At 38.4% G+C, this 18,434-nt stretch overlaps 1 protein-coding gene across 2 annotated transcripts in view; it reads right to left on the bottom strand.

The window, feature by feature from the left end:
• HHIP (hedgehog interacting protein) overlaps positions 1-18,434 on the bottom strand; it is a 236,651-nt gene that overhangs the window by 200,595 nt on the left and 17,622 nt on the right. For both annotated transcript variants that reach the window (XM_053703703.1, XM_053703702.1), the window contains exon 2: positions 16,424-16,619. In XM_053703703.1, coding sequence (XP_053559678.1) covers positions 16,424-16,619 — 196 coding nt within the window. The remainder of the gene's footprint in view (positions 1-16,423; positions 16,620-18,434) is intronic.

The following is an 18,434-nucleotide window of genomic DNA, read 5'->3' as shown; positions in this document are numbered from 1 at the left end:
TTCTGACATGGTGCATTATCCTTCTGGAAGTAGCCGTCAGAAGATGGGTACACTGTTGTCATAAAGGGATGGACATGGTCAGCAACAAAACTCAGGTAGGCTGTGGTGTTTAAACAATGCTCAATTGGTACTAAGGGGCCCAAAGTATGACAAGAAAATATCCCCCACATCATTACACCACCACCACAAGCCTGAACATTGATACAAGGCAGGATGGATCCATGCTTTCATGTTGTTTACACCAAATTCTGATCATACCATATGAATGTCGCAGTACACCTGTGCGAATTGTAGCCTCAGTTTCCTGTTCTTAGCTGATAGGAGTGGCACCCGGTGTGGTCTTCTGCTGCTGTAGCCCATCTATATCAAGGTTCGACGTGTTGTGCGTTTAGAGATGGTATTCTGCATACCTTGGTTGTAATGAGTGGTTATTTGAGTTACTGTTGCCTTTCTATCATCTCGAACCAGTTTGCCCATTTTCCTCTGACCTGATATTTTCTCTTTTTGGACCATTCTATAAACCCTAGAGATGGTTGTGTGTGAAAATCCCAGTAGATCAGCAGTTTTTGAAATACTCAGACCAGCTGTCTGGCACCAACAACCATGCCTCGTTCAAAGTCACTTAAAAACCCTTTATTCTCCATTCTGATGCTCGGTTTGAACTTCAGAAAGTCTTTTTCACCACGTCTAGATGCCTAAATGCATTAAGTTGCTGCCATGTGACTGGTTGATTAGCAATTTGTGTTACCAAGTAATTGAACAGGTGTACCTAATAAAGTGGACAGTGAGTGTGTGTGTATATATATATATATATATATATATATATATATACAGTATCTCACAAAAGTGAGTACACCCCTCACATTTTTGTAAATATTTTATTATATCTTTTCATGTGACAACTCTGAAGAAATGTCATTTTACTACAATGTAAAGTAGGGAGTGTACAGCCTGTATAATAGTGTAAATTTGCTGTCCCCTCAAAATAATTTAACACACAGCCATTAATGTCTAAACTGTTGGCAACAAAAGTGAGTACACCCCTAAGTGGAAGTGTCCAAATTGGGCCCAAAGTGTCAATATTTTGTGTGGCAACCATTATTTTCCAGCACTGCCTTAACCCTCTTGGGCATAGAGTTCACCAGAGCTTTGAAGTTGCCACTGGAGTCCTCCTCCACTCCTCCATGATCACATCACGGAGCTGGTGGATGTTAGAGACCTTGCATTCCCTCACCTTCCATTTGAGGATGCCCCACAGATGCTCAATAGAGTTTAAGTCTGGAGACATGCTTGGCCAGTAAATCACCTTTACCCTCAGCTTCTTGAGCAAGACAGTGGTCGTCTTGGAGGTGTGTTTTGGGTCGTTATCATGTTGGAATACTGCCCTGCGGCCCAGTCTCCGAAGGGAGGGGATCATGCTCTGCTTCAGTATGTCACAGTACATGTTGGCATTCATGGTTCCCTCTATGAACTGCAGCTCCCCAGTGCCGGCAGCACTCAAGCAGGCCCAGACCATGACATTCCCACCACCATGCTTGACACAATTGCCTTTGTACTCCTCACCTGGTTGCCGCTATGCACGCTTGACACCATCTGAACCACATAAGTTTATCTTGGTCTCATCGGACCACTGGACATGGTTCCAGTAATCCATGTCTTCAGCAAACTGTTTGCAGGCTTTCTTGTGCATCATCTTTAGAAGAGGCTTCCTTCTGGGATGACAGCCATGCAGACCAATTTGATCCAGTGTGCAGCGTATGGTCTGAGCACTGACAGGCTGACCCCCCCACCCCTTCAACCTCTGCAGCAATGCTGGCAGCACTCATATCTCTATTTCCCAAAGACAACCTCAGGATATGACGCTGAGCATGTGCACTCAACTTCTTTGGTCGACCGTGGCGAGAAACCTATCCTGTGAAACCGCTGTATGGTCTTGCCCACCGTGCTGCATCTCAGTTTCAGGGTCTTGGCAGTCGTCTTATAGCCTAGGCCATTTTTATGTGGAACAACAATTCTTTTTTTCAAATCCTCAGAGAGTTCTTTGCCATGAGGTGCCATGTTGAACTTACAGTGACCAGTATGAGAGAGTGTGAGAGCGATAACACCAAATTTAAAACACCTGCTCCCCATTCACACCTGAGACCTTGTAACACTGAGTCACATGACACCGGGGAGGGAAAATGGCTAATTGGGCCCAATTTGGACATTTCCACTTAGGGTTGTACTCACTTTTGTTGCCAACGGTTTAGACATTAATGGCTGTGTGTTGAGTTATTTTGAGGGGACAGCAAATTTACACTGTTATGCAGGCTGTACACTCACCACTTTACATTGTTGCAAAATGTAATTTCTTCAGTGTTGTCACATGAAAAGATATAAAAACATATTTACAAAAATGTGAGGGGTGTACTCACTTTTGTGAGATACTGTATATATTTATATGTACATATGTGTGTGTATACATGTGTATTTATGTGTTTATATGTGTATATATGTATGCACATACATATTTACACATATAAACACATAAATATACACATTTACACACACTTATTTAGACATACACTGGAGACCTTTCTAGTCAAACACTTTGCAATATACTATATCCCTTTTAAAAATGTTTTATTAATATGATATATTTTTTATTTAAAAGAGTATATATGTGAATAATATTTTTATTTTGATATGTTTTTGACGTATTCTGTGCAACTTTTTTTTAACCCTTACAGTTAACTTCAGGTGTAAAGTCACACATACTATATTTTAGCTTTGACTCGAGCGCAAACTATAACTTTCAACTTGTTGTACCAGCACAAATTAGCGATATCCAATGAAAGCATAGGTTGCGCTCCAGAGAAGTCGAGTGTGCTAACCTTTCTCTGGATAGCATGCTTTGCCATGGACTATCAAAGTTGTGGGCTAATGGTAGCCCAGTCCAGCAGCGATATTGGACATTAGCGCAACACTTGTAATCTGGCCCATAAAGGAAATGCTCTTTATTATTGTACTGTTGCTTCCATAAAATGATGTGTTTGACCCCTGGAAAAGGGTTACACATAAAGTTAAAGCTCGCTCCAGAGCAGCAATGCACTACTAGCTATGGTGAGATAATCATATGAGGCATATACCGTATATATAGCCACAAGTCATCTGCCAACTCCCAGTAGTGCATTGCTGCACCTGTACATACCTAGGTATGTGTTTCAACAAAGAATACCAATAAAACAAAGTAAATGTCATATCTGATCTATGAACACTTAATTTTGTCTTCCATGTTCTTTAAAACCAAAATAGTATATGGATATAGCTTAACCAGGTATATACAATTCTCCAACCTTTGAAAAGTGTATACTTTAAATGAAAATGGTTACATAAAAATTAACCATTTTTTTTTTGTTAAACTGTTTTAAAGCAAACACACTCTTCACTGTATGTAAAAACAGCAACAATGCTAAATGTTTTCTTTTTTAATATTGCTATGGAGCAATGACTTGATATGTATCTCTAAACAATGTGATGCAAGTATTTGTGTAAACATGCGTAGGATTCAGCACTCACATTTACTGTTATATGGTACACGGATAATTAGAAGGTCCCCTGTATATATAATTGCCATATTGCCACTTTAAGGGAGGACACTTATGAAAAATACATATGTCAGGGGCTGTTAAAAGAAATGTTTGAATAATGTTCCATTACAAGAACCCTGACCTTTATATTTTTCATATTTTCCCCCTTAAATTAGCAATATGGCAACCGTAACTGTATCTCTCTTAAATTCACAAAAGTCTCTACACCAGGGGCGCGATCACATATACGGCGCAGGTTTTGGCACAAGCGTGAGAACCTGCGCCGCCCGTAATTTCACCTCGCACATCGGGGTATTACTTATACCCCGCCGGCAGTTCATAAAGTGCCGTAAGTCTGATAAACTAGCGATGTCCAGAAATAAGCGTAAATACAAATTTCTGGAGTCACTAGTGACTTACGGCACTTTAGAAACTGCTGGCGCCTAAGAAAAGAAAGAAAATAACAAATCTCCCGTATAAGTCTAACATGACTCCCAAAAATAAGCCTGACACGTAAAACCCCTATATCTGCAATCCCCCCCTCTCACTACTAATAATAAATGTATTAACCCCTAGACCGACAACCCCCCACAACGCAATATGCCTATTTAAACTATTAACCCCTATATCTGCCATTAAACCCACACCGCAAGTAATAACTCAATTATTAACCCCTAAACCGCCATAGCCCACAACGCAATTAACCTATTCAAGTATTAACCCCTAAACCGCCATAGCCCAAATAGCCTATTAAATGTATTAACCCCTAATCTGCCGCCGCCAACGTCGCCGCCACTATAATAAATTTATTAACCCCTAAACCTAAGTCTAACCCTAACCCTAACACCCCTTAACTTAAATATTATTTAAATAAATCTAAATAAATTTACTATTATTAACTAAATTAATCCTATTTAAAACTAAATACTTACCTATAAAATAAACCCTAAGATAGCTACAATATAATTAATAATTACATTGTAGCTATTTTAGGATTTATTTTTATTTAACAGGCAACTTTGTATTTATTTTAACTAGGTACAATAGTTATTAAATAGTTAATAACTATTTAATAACTTCCTAGCTAAAATAATTTACCTGTAAAATAAACCCTAACATAAGTTACAATTACACCTAACATTACACTATCATTAAATAAATTAAATTAATTAACTACAATTAACTAACATTAAATACAATAAAATAAAATAAAGTACAAAAAAAACCAAACACTAAATTACAGAAAATAAAAAAAAATTACAAGAAGTTTAAACTAATTACACCTAATCTAAGCCCCCTAATAAAATAAAAAAGCCCCCCAAAATAATAAAATCCCCTACCCTATACAAAATTACAAATAGCCCTTAAAAGGGCTTTTTGCGGGGCATTGTCCCAAAGTAATCAGCTCTTTTACCTGTAAAAAAAGAAATGCAACCCCCCAACATTAAAACCCACCACCCACACACCCAACCTTACTCTAAAACCCAACCAATCCCCCCTTAAAAAAACCTAACACTACCCCCTTGAAGATCACCCTACCTTGAGCCGTCTTCAGCCAGCCGGGCAGAAGTCTTCATCCGATCCGGCCAGAAGTCTTCATTGAATCTGGGCAGAAGAGGTCCTCCAGACGGGTAGAAGTCTTCATCCAAGCGGCATCTTCTATCTTCTTCCATCCGACGAGGAGCGGCTCCATCTTGAAGACATCAAGCGCGGAGCATCCTCTTCTTACGACGTCCTAATGAAGAATAAAGGTTCCTTTAAATGACATCATCCAAGATGGCGTCCCTTCAATTCCGATTGGCTGATAGAATTCTATCAGCCAATCGGAATTAAGGTAGTAAAAATCTTATTGGCTGATGCAATCAGCCAATCGGATTGAAGTTCAATCCGATTGGCTGATCCAATCAGCCAATAGGATTGACCTCGCATTCTATTGGCTGTTCCATTCAGCCAACAGAATGCAAGCTCAATCCTATTGGCTGATTGCATCAGCCAATAGGATTTCTCCTACCTTAATTCCGATTGGCTGATAGAATTCTATCAGCCAATCAGAATTGAAGGGACGCCATCTTAGATGACGTCATTTAAAGGAACCTTCATTCATCGTTAGGACGTCGTAAGAAGAGGATGCTCCGCGCCGGATGTCTTCAAGATGGAGCCGCTCCTTGTTTGATGGAAGAAGATAGAAGATGCCGCTTGGATGAAGACTTCTGCCCGTCTGGAGGACCTCTTCTGCCCGGATTCGATGAAGACTTCTGGCCGAATCGGATGAAGACTTCTGCCCAGCTGGTTGAAGACGGCTCAAGGTAGGGTGATCTTCAAGGGGGTAGTGTTAAGTTTTTAAGGGGGGATTTGGTGGGTTTTAGAGTAAGGTTGGATGTGTGGGTGGTAAGTTTTAATGTTGGGGGTTGTATTTCTTTTTTTACAGGTAAAAGAGCTGATTACTTTGGGGCAATGCCCTGCAAAAAGCCCTTTTAAAGGCTATTTGTAATTTAGTATAGGGTAGGGAATTTTATTATTTTTTTTTATTTTTTTTTATTTTATTAGGGGGCTTACATTAGGTGTAATTAGTTTAAACTTCTTGTAATTTTTTTTATTTTCTGTAATTTAGTGTTTGTTTTTTTTGTACTTTAGTTTATTTTATTTTATTGTATTTAATGTTAGGTAATTGTAGTTAATTAATTTAATTAATGATAGTGTAGTGTTAGGTGTAATTGTAACTACAATTGCCTGTAAAATAAAAATAAATCTTAAAATAGCTACAATGTAATTATTAATTATATTGTAGCTATCTTAGAGTTTATTTTATAGGTAATTATTTAGTTTTAAATAGGAATAATTTAGTTAATAATAGTAAATTTATTTAGATTTATTTAAATAATAGTTAAGTTAGGGGGGGTGTTTGGGTTAGGGTTAGACTTAGGTTTAGGGGTTAATAACTTTATTATAGTGGCGGCGACGTTGGCGGCGGCAGATTAGTGGTTAATACATTTAATAGGCTATGTGGGCTATGGCGGTTTAGGGGTTAATACTAGAATAGGTTTATTGCGGTGTGAGCTATGGCGGTTTAGGGGTTAATAGTTATTGCGGTGGGGGATTGCGGTTGATAGGTAGATAGACATTGCGCATGCGTTAGGTGTTAGTTTATTTTTCCAGGCATTTTCGGGAGTTATGGTGCTCCCATACTCAGAGCAAGGCCTGCTACGGCTGCCTTTTATGGCGAGGTAAAAATGGAGTAAGATTTCTCCATTTTCGCCACATAAGGCCTTGCGCTGGATATTGGATACCGATTTACGACGCGGTCCCATGTTAGCCTATGGGAGTAATAATTCTGAGTGACGGGTGAAATATACGCGCGTAACTTGTATGGTATGCCGTATATGTAATACCAAAATCACGTAAAATCTGGCGCCGGAGGATTTTGCGGACGATGCTGCATATGTAATATAGTATATGTAATATAGGAGTATAGAATAAAAAACACATCACTGAGGGCTCATAACCCAAAACATTGCTGTTTATTGACCCAAAGCTAGAATAAAAGTTGTTCTTTATTCTATACTGGTGCTAGAGAGTCTTTTTGTGAACATAAACATATTTGTAGGCAGAAGTAGACTGAGTATGTATTGATATTTTAGACTGATTGCTTAGGTCAAACATTTACAATGACAAATCAGTGATCAAAACTAAAGCAATCTTGGCAAGAGTGACATATTTTTCTTAGCATTCAGGAATGTGATAACGAGCTAAAAACAGCTGGCTTAAGAAAACCTTCCTGAACTATAGTTTATATAAACAATAATAATATTTATATATGTAAATGGGTTAATGTGCATGTCGAATCTCACCAAGAGCATATCCTACAAGAAAATTTATTTTCTTAATAAATAAAAACATTATGGTACAAAAATATGTGCACCTGGAAACAATTACATAAGTGAATTTCTATACACAAAAAACAAGGACAAGCATCAGTGACTATGTAGTTTGTAGTAGAGATAAGGATTTTGCTCTTATTCAGAGCATCTTTATTATTTCTCTTTAACGTGAGCTGAATAACTAAGGGTTTTTTAAGGCAAATGTTATGAGGGTATTAAGGTGGAGGTGATTTTTTTTTTTAATAATTGAGGAGACAGTATGGTATGTACACTTCTCATGCCACAATAATAACAAAAAGTAACTTGTTTAAAGGGACATGAAACCACAAATGTTTCTGTCATGATTCAGGTAGAGCATATCATGTTAAACAATGTTTTAATTTACTTTTATTATCTAATTTGCTTTGTTCTCATGGAAGCCTTTGTTGAAGGAGCAGCAATGCACTGCTGGAAGTTAGATGAACACATTGGTAAGCCAATGACAAGAGGCATTTATGTGCAGCCACCAATCAACAGCTAGCTCCCAGTTTCTGATACTACCTAGGTATATTTTTCAACAAAGGATAACAAGAGAATGAAGCAACATTGAGAATAGAAGTAAATTGGAAAAGTTGATAAAACATGAATGTTCCATCTGAATCATGAAAGAAAAATGTTGGGTTTCATTTCCCTTTAATGACTTTGCTATAGTATAACATAACTATCTGTCTTAACATGTTCACTATAGAGACATAATAATTATTGAGTCATGTTAATATCATAAATGGCATCAATAAAAACCTTCAATGAACATTAAGATAGTATCTAGACTTCTAGTATGTTGGTGGGCCCAATGTAAACCACTAATATTCTTGACCACTTTGACCTTTATGGAAATACTGCTGACTGGATTGAATTAGCCAACATTAGTTTTGATGACTCATGATTTTATAAATATAACGTAATGCGAAGTCTTGTGTAGAGTGGGAAGTTTTAGTCAAACATACAGTGAGAAAATATTAGTGGATGGAATGCAATAAGAAAAAGCTTCAATAGATAATAAAAAGCATATGAAAGTGCTGCAGTGAGCGCTATTTACTCCTGAGTAACAAACAGAAATAGAACTTAGTGGTAACCAAGGAACTAGCAGGTAGTATGAAGCACAGACTGATGTCTTCTCTTTGCAGCACCATGGAATGCAAGTGGCTCATGAAGTAAGCCCTGTGACTAGTGTTAAATATTGTTTTTCTACTTTAGTCTTTAGGAAGCACTAACAGTCCAAATGTGTGGTCTTCCCTTGGATGAGAATAGTCTACATAACTGCAATTACTGAGCCGCTGATTATCCGTTGGATTTGCATCCATGGACATTATCCAACATACAACGTATGTTTGCTTTCTACATCACATATCTAATGCAGCATATGCAGGGAAGCATAGGCAGCTACCCCTTATGAATACTGCCCATGAGGATGTATATACAAGTAAGATTGTATTTCTTTTCCATTATTATAATCTCCTGAAGTTGGTTTTATGTCTTCTTTTTCTTACAGTAAGCAAGTGAATCAATATCAACCGCAGCTAAGTTATGCTTTATGGTGATAAGAAAATGCTCTACTCTCCCTTGGTCTCTCCCTCCTTACCTCACACTGGGCCCGATTACAAGTGGTGTGCTCATTTTTTTTTCTGCTCGCACGCTAACTCTTCTAAAAATAAACTTTTAATGCAGACGGGTTAGTGCACGTATTACAAGCTGAATGTAACAAGTTAGTGCACATGTGAAACCCGGTGCGCGTTAACTTACGGACTTCGGATATCGTTACCACGTAACTCCTTCTCCACATAGACATCAATGGAGTGTGCTTTTGTTTTTAATTTTATTTATATTGTCCTTGTATAGCTGCAGTATAATGTTTAGTAGCTCAAACATGAATTCACATAACATCATTTCTAACTGAGATCTGGCCACTTAATACATTTAAAGGGACAGTCTAGTCAAAATTAAACTTTCATGGTTCAGATAGGGCATGCAATTTTAAACAACTTTCCAATTTCCTTTAATCATCAAATTTGTTCTCTTGGTATTCTTAGTTGAAAAATAAGCTTAGGTAGGCTCATATGCTAATTTCTAAGCCCTGGCTTACTCCTCTGACACGGTACCTACGCAGATGTTCCCATACTGCTGAGCGGCACTGGAGAAAATCTCGGAGTTCAGCTGATTTCCTTTATTACAAGTTCATTTTGAATTCCTACTATTCTGCCCTTAATCTCTATAAGCAAAATGTATTTACTATTTCTTCAAACCCAAAATCATCAAATTTGTTCTCTTGGTATTCTTAGTTGAAAAATAAGCTTAGGTAGGCTCATATGCTAATTTCTAAGCCCTTGAAGGCCGCTCTTATATGTATTCATATGTATTCATGTGTTTATATGTGTATACAGGGCTTTTTTGTGGTGGTACTCACTGGGTACCACGACCGTTGTCATCTTATAACAGGTAATATTTGTAATCATCATGTAAATACTCTAGTTTTCACAAGAGGGGGAAGCAAAATATATCAAGAATTGTAATTAACTTTGTCCCTTTGCTTCACTCAAAGTTACTAAGCACAACATTTCAGCAAATAATCAATGAGTCTGGCACCTTTTCTTTTACAAAAAAGCAGTGTGTGTATATATATGTCTGTAAATACATATATACACATATCCTATATTATAAAAGGCCAGGTGTGTTTGTCCAATGAAGTCATGCTCAGTAGAGACTGCAGCGTGAGACAACCAAACCTGGCCGTAAGGAAGGATCAGTCAGTGACCGCCGACTGCGGGAGCATGCAGGGGCTGGTGGGACCACTGCACTGCAGAAAAAAAAATGTTGGGAGCGTCAGGGAAGGGGAATGAGGGAGAGGGGATCCAAGTGGATGGGGATTGTGGCATGTGTACACGGGCTTTAGGACTAGTAAGTAAATAAATACATATGTACACACATATATACACATACATATTTATACATGTATATGTATGAATCTCTATGTTAAAGCCCTTTGTATGCAACTTTTTTGACCTGCATAACAGTTAATCAGAGCTCTGAAGTCACGATAATCTGACACGTGTTAAATTCAATTGCGGCTTCTGACGCACGCAGAGGGCAGCCACTTCTGAAGGGTCTCAAGCACTCTTCCTCCTTACCACACAGTCTAGGTTTAAAGGGACACTAAACCCAATTTTTTTCTTTCATGATTCAGATAGAGCATAAGATTTTGAGCACCTTTCTAATTTACTCATATTATCAATTTTTCTTTGTTCTCATGCTATCTTGATTTGAAAAAGCAGTACTGTAAGCTTTAGAGCCGGACCATTTTTTGTTCAGCACCTGGGTAGCACTTGCTGATTTGTGGCTAAATGTAGCAAACCAATCAGCAAGCTCTGCCAAGGTGCTGAACTAAATATGGGCCGGCTCCTAACCTTTTATTACTGCTTTTTCAAATCAAGATAACATGAGAACAAAGAAAAATTGATAATAGGAGTAAAATAGAAAGTTGCTTAAAATTGCATGCTCTATCTGAATCATGAAAGAAAAAAATGTGGGGTTAGTATCCCTTTAATCTGGATTCATTCATTCTTGTAAGATTAAGGATTTTTTTTTAGAACATTTTGTTATTGCACTATTGCTTGCAAGGTGTTTATTGCATTGTTTAAGTAGGCACTGAACTGTAAATTAAATAAACAGCTGATCCAGAGGTGAGCACAGCTGCTAATCCAATCAGGCACAGCATATGTGTGTAACCGCCAGTCTCCAGTGCTGATATAACTATGTGTTTAATTAACCCCTTTATCTTAAACTTGTATAATTCAGCTCCATAATACTTGTAGTCACTGTTTTCTTACTGCTGATTGCCCCACTCCAGCTGTTTAATACTTAATACAATTTTTCAAGTGCCCTATTTGTGAGACATTATATTTAAAGTTCTATAAATTGTTGTTGGGTTAGCCCATAATCAGCTAAATGTTATGTAGTTTGATCTTACTCTTTGGCCTGACTTGTATTTTCTGTATGTGAGGCTGGACATATAAGGAATTTGCACTGCTTATATCTCCTTTCTCTAGAGTAATAATGCTCCCATACAATGTGCTTGTTGTTGCTTTATATATGTATTACATTATTAAATATTTTGGGTCCAAGAATGGCCCTATATATCCTATACCCGTATAATAATTCCCCTTCATTGTAAAATATATAATCATCCATCTCCTCCTTCTCCTGCCCTGACCAATCTATCTGCCACTATAATTCCAGCCTTACATCGGTCATTGACAATTTGGCCCCTCTTACCATTGCTCGGAAATCACACACTCATCCTCAGCCCTGGCTTACTCCTCTGACACGGTACCTACACAGATGTTCCCATACTGCTGAGCGGCACTGGAGAAAATCTCGGAGTTCAGCTGATTTCCTTTATTACAAGTTCATTTTGAATTCCTACTATTCTGCCCTTAATCTCTATAAGCAACATTTATTTACTATTTCTTCAAACCCAAAACGTCTGTTCTCCACTTTCAATATTCTTCTCCGCCCACCCCCACCCCCTAATACAACTTCTCTGTCAGCTCAAGACTTTGCCAGCCACTTCAATAACGAAATCGACTCCATCAGAAAAAAAATCAGCTCTCAACATACTTCCATTCTCTCACCCCCTCAAACGCTCGCAAGCAACCACAACCCACATAGCCATAAATTTAGCCCTTTCTCCCCTGTTACTGAGGAAGGAGTTTCGGCACTTAAACTGAGCTCTCACCTCACTACCTGTCTTCTTGACCCTATCCCCTGAAAGCTGCTCCCCACCCTCTCTTTTACCCTTACCTCTATACTCACACACATTTTCAATCTCTCCCTCAGCACCAGTATATTTCCCTCATCTCTGAAACATGCACTGTTCATACCTATCCTCAAAAAACCTTCTCTTGATCCAACCTCCCCATCCAACTACCGCTCTATTTCCCTATTCCCTCTTGCCTAGCTTCTCAAAAAGCTAGTATATGAACACCTATCCCATTTTCTTACATTAAACTCCCTCCTCAACCCACTGCAATCTGGATTTTGTCCCCATCACTCCACAGAGACAGCAATCGTTAAGGTTCTAATTACCTACTTACAGCAAAATCAAAAGGCCACCTCTCTCTGCTTATCCTCCTTGATCTGTCCACAGCCTTTGATACTGTTGACCACCCTCTTTTGCTCCAAACCCTCCAATCCTTCGGCATTTGTGACACAGCCCTCTCGTTGTTCTCTTCCTACCTGTCAAACCATACCTTTAGTGTAGCCTTCTCTGGGGCCTCCTCTGCCCCGTCACCACTTTCTGTTGAGGCACAGCAAGGCTCTGTCCTCGGTCCCCTTCTCTTCTCAATCTACACATCATCATTAGGTTCCCTAATTAAGTCCCACAGATTCCAATATCATTTGTATGCCGATGACACCCAAATCTACTGGGTCTTGCTAATCCTATCTCCTTCCTTGCTAATCCGTGTCAATAAATGTCTTTCTCACATCTCTTCCTGGATGTCCTCTCTCTACCTCAAGCTAAATCTCTCCAAAACTGAGTGCCTTATTTTCCCTCCTTCTTCAAAAATCTCCACCCCCCAATCTCTCTATAACTGTCGACAACTCCATCATTACCCCTACCCTGCATTCCCGATGTCTTGGGGTCACACTTGACTCTGATCTTTCTTTCACTCCTCACATTCAGTCCTTGGCTAAATCCTGCCACTTCCACTTTAAAAACATCTCTAAAATTAGACATTTCCTTACACAAGACACAACTATGATTTTAATCCACTCTCTCATCCTTTCTCACCTCGATTACTGCAACTGTGTCCTCTCTGGTCTCCCCAGCTGCTACCTAGCTCCTTTACAATCCATAATAAAATTGCCTCTGCCAGGCTCATCTTCCTTACACGTTGCTCTTCATCTGCTGCACCTCTCTGCCAATCCCTTCACTGGCTTCTTCTTGCCTCCAGGATTAAACACAAAATTCTCACTCTGACATACAAAGCCCTCAATTGCACTGATCCCCCCTATATCTCAGACCTTGTCTCCAGATACTCTCCACTCCTTCTTTAGAGCTGACTACAACAGTGCGATTCTTGGCAGGGCTCTCTACCCGTCTGATCCCTATAAATGTTTCTCTGTATTCTGCCTATGTTTATAGTGCTGCAGAATCTTGACCTGAAATTGTCTCTTAATTTTGTGCCTATGTTCGCACAACTGTAATTTTTTGCTTTACTATACATGTATGATTCATTCGAAACCTCAATAAAAAAACCCTCAAAAAAACATAAATATAGGCAAACAAGGGTGCAATAAAAATGCTCCAAAATACCACTCACCTTTATCTAGTAAATATGTTGATGCTCTCTATAAAAGTGCTTATAAAAATGTACATTTTGCTCCATGGTGCAGTTAAAGGGACAGTATACAGGGAGTGCAGAATTATTAGGCAAGTTGTATTTTTGAGGATTAATTGTATTATTGAACAACAACCATGTTCTCAATGAACCCAAAAAACTCATTAATATCAAAGCTGAATAGTTTTTGAAGTAGTTTTTAGTTTGTTTTTAGTTTTAGCTATTTTAGGGGGATATCTGTGTGTGCAGGTGACTATTACTGTGCATAATTATTAGGCAACTTAACAAAAAACAAATATATACCCATTTCAATTATTTATTTTTACCAGTGAAACCAATATAACATCTCAACATTCACAAATATACATTTCTGACATTCAAAAACAAAACAAAAACAAATCAGTGACCAATATAGCCACCTTTCTTTGCAAGGACACTCAAAAGCCTGCCATCCATGGATTCTGTCAGTGTTTTGATCTGTTCACCATCAACATTGCGTGCAGCAGCAACCACAGCCTCCCAGACACTGTTCAGAGAGGTGTACTGTTTTCCCTCCTTGTAAATCTCACATTTGATGATGGACCACAGGTTCTCAATGGGGTTCAGATCAGGTGAACAAGGAGGCCATGTCATTAGATTTTCTTCTTTTATACCCTTTCTTGCCAGCCACGCTGTGGAGTACTTGGACGCGTGTGATGGAGCATTGTCCTGCATGAAAATCATGTTTTTCTTGAAGGATGCAGACTTCTTCCTGTACCACTGCTTGAAGAAGGTGTCTTCCAGAAACTGGCAGTAGGACTGGGAGTTGAGCTTGACTCCATCCTCAACCCGAAAAGGCCCCACAAGCTCATCTTTGATGATACCAGCCCAAACCAGTACTCCACCTCCACCTTGCTGGCGTCTGAGTCGGACTGGAGCTCTCTGCCCTTTACCAATCCAGCCACGGGCCCATCCATCTGGCCCATAAAGACTCACTCTCATTTCATCAGTCCATAAAACCTTAGAAAAATCAGTCTTGAGATATTTCTTGGCCCAGTCTTGAAGTCGCAGCTTGTGTGTCTTGTTCAGTGGTGGTCGTCTTTCAGCCTTTCTTACCTTGGCCATGTCTCTGAGTATTGCACACCTTGTGCTTTTGGGCACTCCAGTGATGTTGCAGCTCTGAAATATGGCCAAACTGGTGGCAAGTGGCATCTTGGCAGCTGCACACTTGACTTTTTTCAGTTCATGGGCAGTTATTTTGCGCCTTGGTTTTTCCACACGCTTCTTGTGACCCTGTTGACTATTTTGAATGAAACGCTTGATTGTTCGATGATCACGCTTCAGAAGCTTTGCAATTTTAAGAGTGCTGCATCCCTCTGCAAGATATCTCACTATTTTTGACTTTTCTGAGCCTGTCAAGTCCTTCTTTTGACCCATTTTGCCAAAGGAAAGGAAGTTGCCTAATAATTATGCACACCTGATATAGGGTGTTGATGTCATTAGACCACACCCCTTCTCATTACAGAGATGCACATCACCTAATATGATTAATTGGTAGTAGGCTTTCGAGCCTATACAGCTTGGAGTAAGACAACATGCATAAAGAGGATGATGTGGTCAAAATACTCATTTGCCTAATAATTCTGCACTCCCTGTACTGTAAAATAGTTTTCCCTTAATGTGTTTACAATTGCTTTTTTTACCAACTGCGGAGTAAAAAATGTATGAAAATTTGCTTTTTAAAGTTTATTTGTGAATATTTAAGCTCTGATTTTGTGTTTTGAAGCGACAACCTAATAAAATGGGTTGAGCTTGTAGGTATAATCAGATCTCATTACTGTATCACATTGTGTACATATACCTGCTTCTTTATCTTATATCTGTCCATAAACCAATCACCAGTACTTGGAGAGAACAATGGAAAATCAACATTTTATTACCTTATCTCTGCTATATCCTACTGGAGGATAATTTCTTCTGCTGGCTGTGTTTACAAAGCTTATCTATAGCTGGGACCTGCGGCCACAAACTTTCAGAATAGGTGGGGATACGACATGCTAAATCAAGTATTTCAAATGCCAATATAAGGGTAAAGGATCTACTTGTAAACCATTTAATACACTCCAGCCGGTTAAGTGGATCATTGGGAACACATCAAAGGGGAGAAAATTTTGAGTAAACTGTCCCTTTAAGTAATTTGGGGCATGGGGGAGTTTTGAAACATGTAATAAAATAAATGTGCCAATTTCTGGTACCTAAAACACATAGTAAATGGATATAAATATAAAAAATCTAATATAGTTTTATTTAATTACGCAAAAGTGGTAAATAAGGTATTACTGCAAAACATCTTTTTTTACTTTAGTTCATTCTTTTGACCTGTGATTTAGGGCACAATTTATTGGTGGTTAATTAGCAAAGTTTCCCAGCTGCAAAACTGACACACATAATTACTTCAACATACATATCCTGTTTCAGACTGGAAAACAAATGAATGTCCACTATTCTAAGAACACAAATATGTCCCTCTAAACGTGTAGGAAACAGTCAATGCACATACTTATGCCTCAATGTTATCATCTTACATCTTTTTTCATCCAATCAAATTGTTCAGTTATACCTGGTATCTGCCCTCGGCACGTGTAGTAGAATTCTTTGCAATAGTCTTTGCAGAGGGTGGGGAGGAGGAGCTGCCTCTCAGATGTCTCTGTTCTTTCAGGTGGATTGAAGAGGTTCTGAGCATGTGGTGAACAGTACGCACATCTGATTTCCTCCAGAAGCTTTGCACATTCCGTGTTGTTGGTAACTGAAAATATCTGTAAGCCACAAACCAGAGTAAAATAAACACATGACCTATGCCTCGCTGCTTCACAGGAAAAAAAAGGAGAACAAAACAGTTGAAACAACAAATTACACAGCACAGCAAAGTGTTGAATGCAAGTTCTACTGCTTTTGGTTGTAAAGATGTCTCACTGCCATGGAAATTGGGCTACAAAAATATTTCTAATATATACACATTTGCCCTGTGAATAGTTGTACTTTTATGTGTTCTGTAAATCTTTGCTTGCATAAATATGAAGTTTAACCCATTTGCTGCCACAGTGTGATGTTCAAATTATGGACTAAAACTTTATACAATATCTAGATAAATAAAATACACATTTTTGAGTGTTTTATCCTATTTTCAGAATTCTTACTGTGCAATTTTCTCATAAAGGTTTTTGTGCTCCCTGAGTTCATTTGTTTTTTACACTATATGCTGCTACCATGTACAAAGTTAGTTTTGCTTTATAATATGAAGTGTCAATATCCACAAAGCGTATCTCTCCAGTTCCTCTGTAAAAAGTTACAGGTCTGACATGGGTATCCCTAGATATTACTCCAGGGGTGGGCATAAATAAATCAATAATATCAGTGTCAACATGTGGAAGAAGAGCTGATTGTTATATACATGAACTACACATTTTTTTTTAAGAAAATTAGTTCAATGACATAAAAATGGATCAGGGCAAGATTAGAAGTGGCGCGCTAACTGTTGCGCATGAGCGATTAACGGTTTATCAAGGCTTTTTTGCACGCAACGGATGTAGCTCACTATTAGGGGTTGAAAGTAAATGCTTTGCTTGAATGCAATTTAATTTAACACACGTCGGGATAGCACAACTTTAGATCTCTGGTTAACTATTACACAAGTCATAAAGGTTGCACAAAGAAATCAAAACTGCATTGAAAAGTACAGTTACAGTCGTGATAACACTGATAAAAAATATTTTTAAATATTGCATTGAAAAGTTATATGGGCTCAAAGATATGAGGTCTCAAGTGTTAGGAAAAAATGTCTAAATATAATATATCTATATCTATCTATCTATCTATCTATCTATCTATCTATCTATCTATCTATCTATCTATCTATCTATCTATTATCTAACTATCTATCTATATATCTATATATAATATTGTTACAAACAAATGCACTCTCAGGTCTTCTCAATGGTGTGTAAAAAAACAAAATTTATTTGACATTTTGGGGTTCACACAGACCCCTTCATCAAAATTTCTGATGAAGGGGTCTGTGTGAACCCCAAAACGTCAAATATATTTAGTTTTTTTGACACACCATTGAGAAGACCTGAGAGTACATTTGTTTGTAACAATATTCACTTCATTTCTGCACCCAGGCAGATGATCCAGGAGGGTGGATTCACTTTCATGAGTTTGCTATATATATATAATATAATATTTAATGTCGGTTTAGCACACTTGAGAAAACATAATCAGGTTTGCGTCACTTGTTGGGTGTTTTTCCCCACTTTTTTGCACTCTATTGAAGTCTATTGGGAATATGTTAACAAGGTATTTAAAGTTCAGCTTTTTGCACGTGTCGGGTTAGCGCTCGAGTGAAAACTTTTTACTTCCAACTTGCAATACGCTCGCTACCCAACGCACACAAAAAGTGTCTAGTCTAGTAGGGTTAACACGCGAGAGGGAGCACAAGCTACCACTCCACTCGTAATCTAGCCCTCAATTGGGTATTTATAATGGGATATAAAGATCAAAATATGAGGAGGACTCCCCCCCCCCCGTGCTCCCTCCTCCAGATGCCCATGGCTTCAGCTAGGTAACAGGTG

The sequence above is a fragment of the Bombina bombina genome, chromosome 2 (assembly GCF_027579735.1).
Source record: "Bombina bombina isolate aBomBom1 chromosome 2, aBomBom1.pri, whole genome shotgun sequence".
In the NCBI taxonomy this organism is placed as follows: Eukaryota; Metazoa; Chordata; class Amphibia; order Anura; family Bombinatoridae; genus Bombina; species Bombina bombina.
This window is presented reverse-complemented; position numbering and strand designations above follow the sequence as displayed.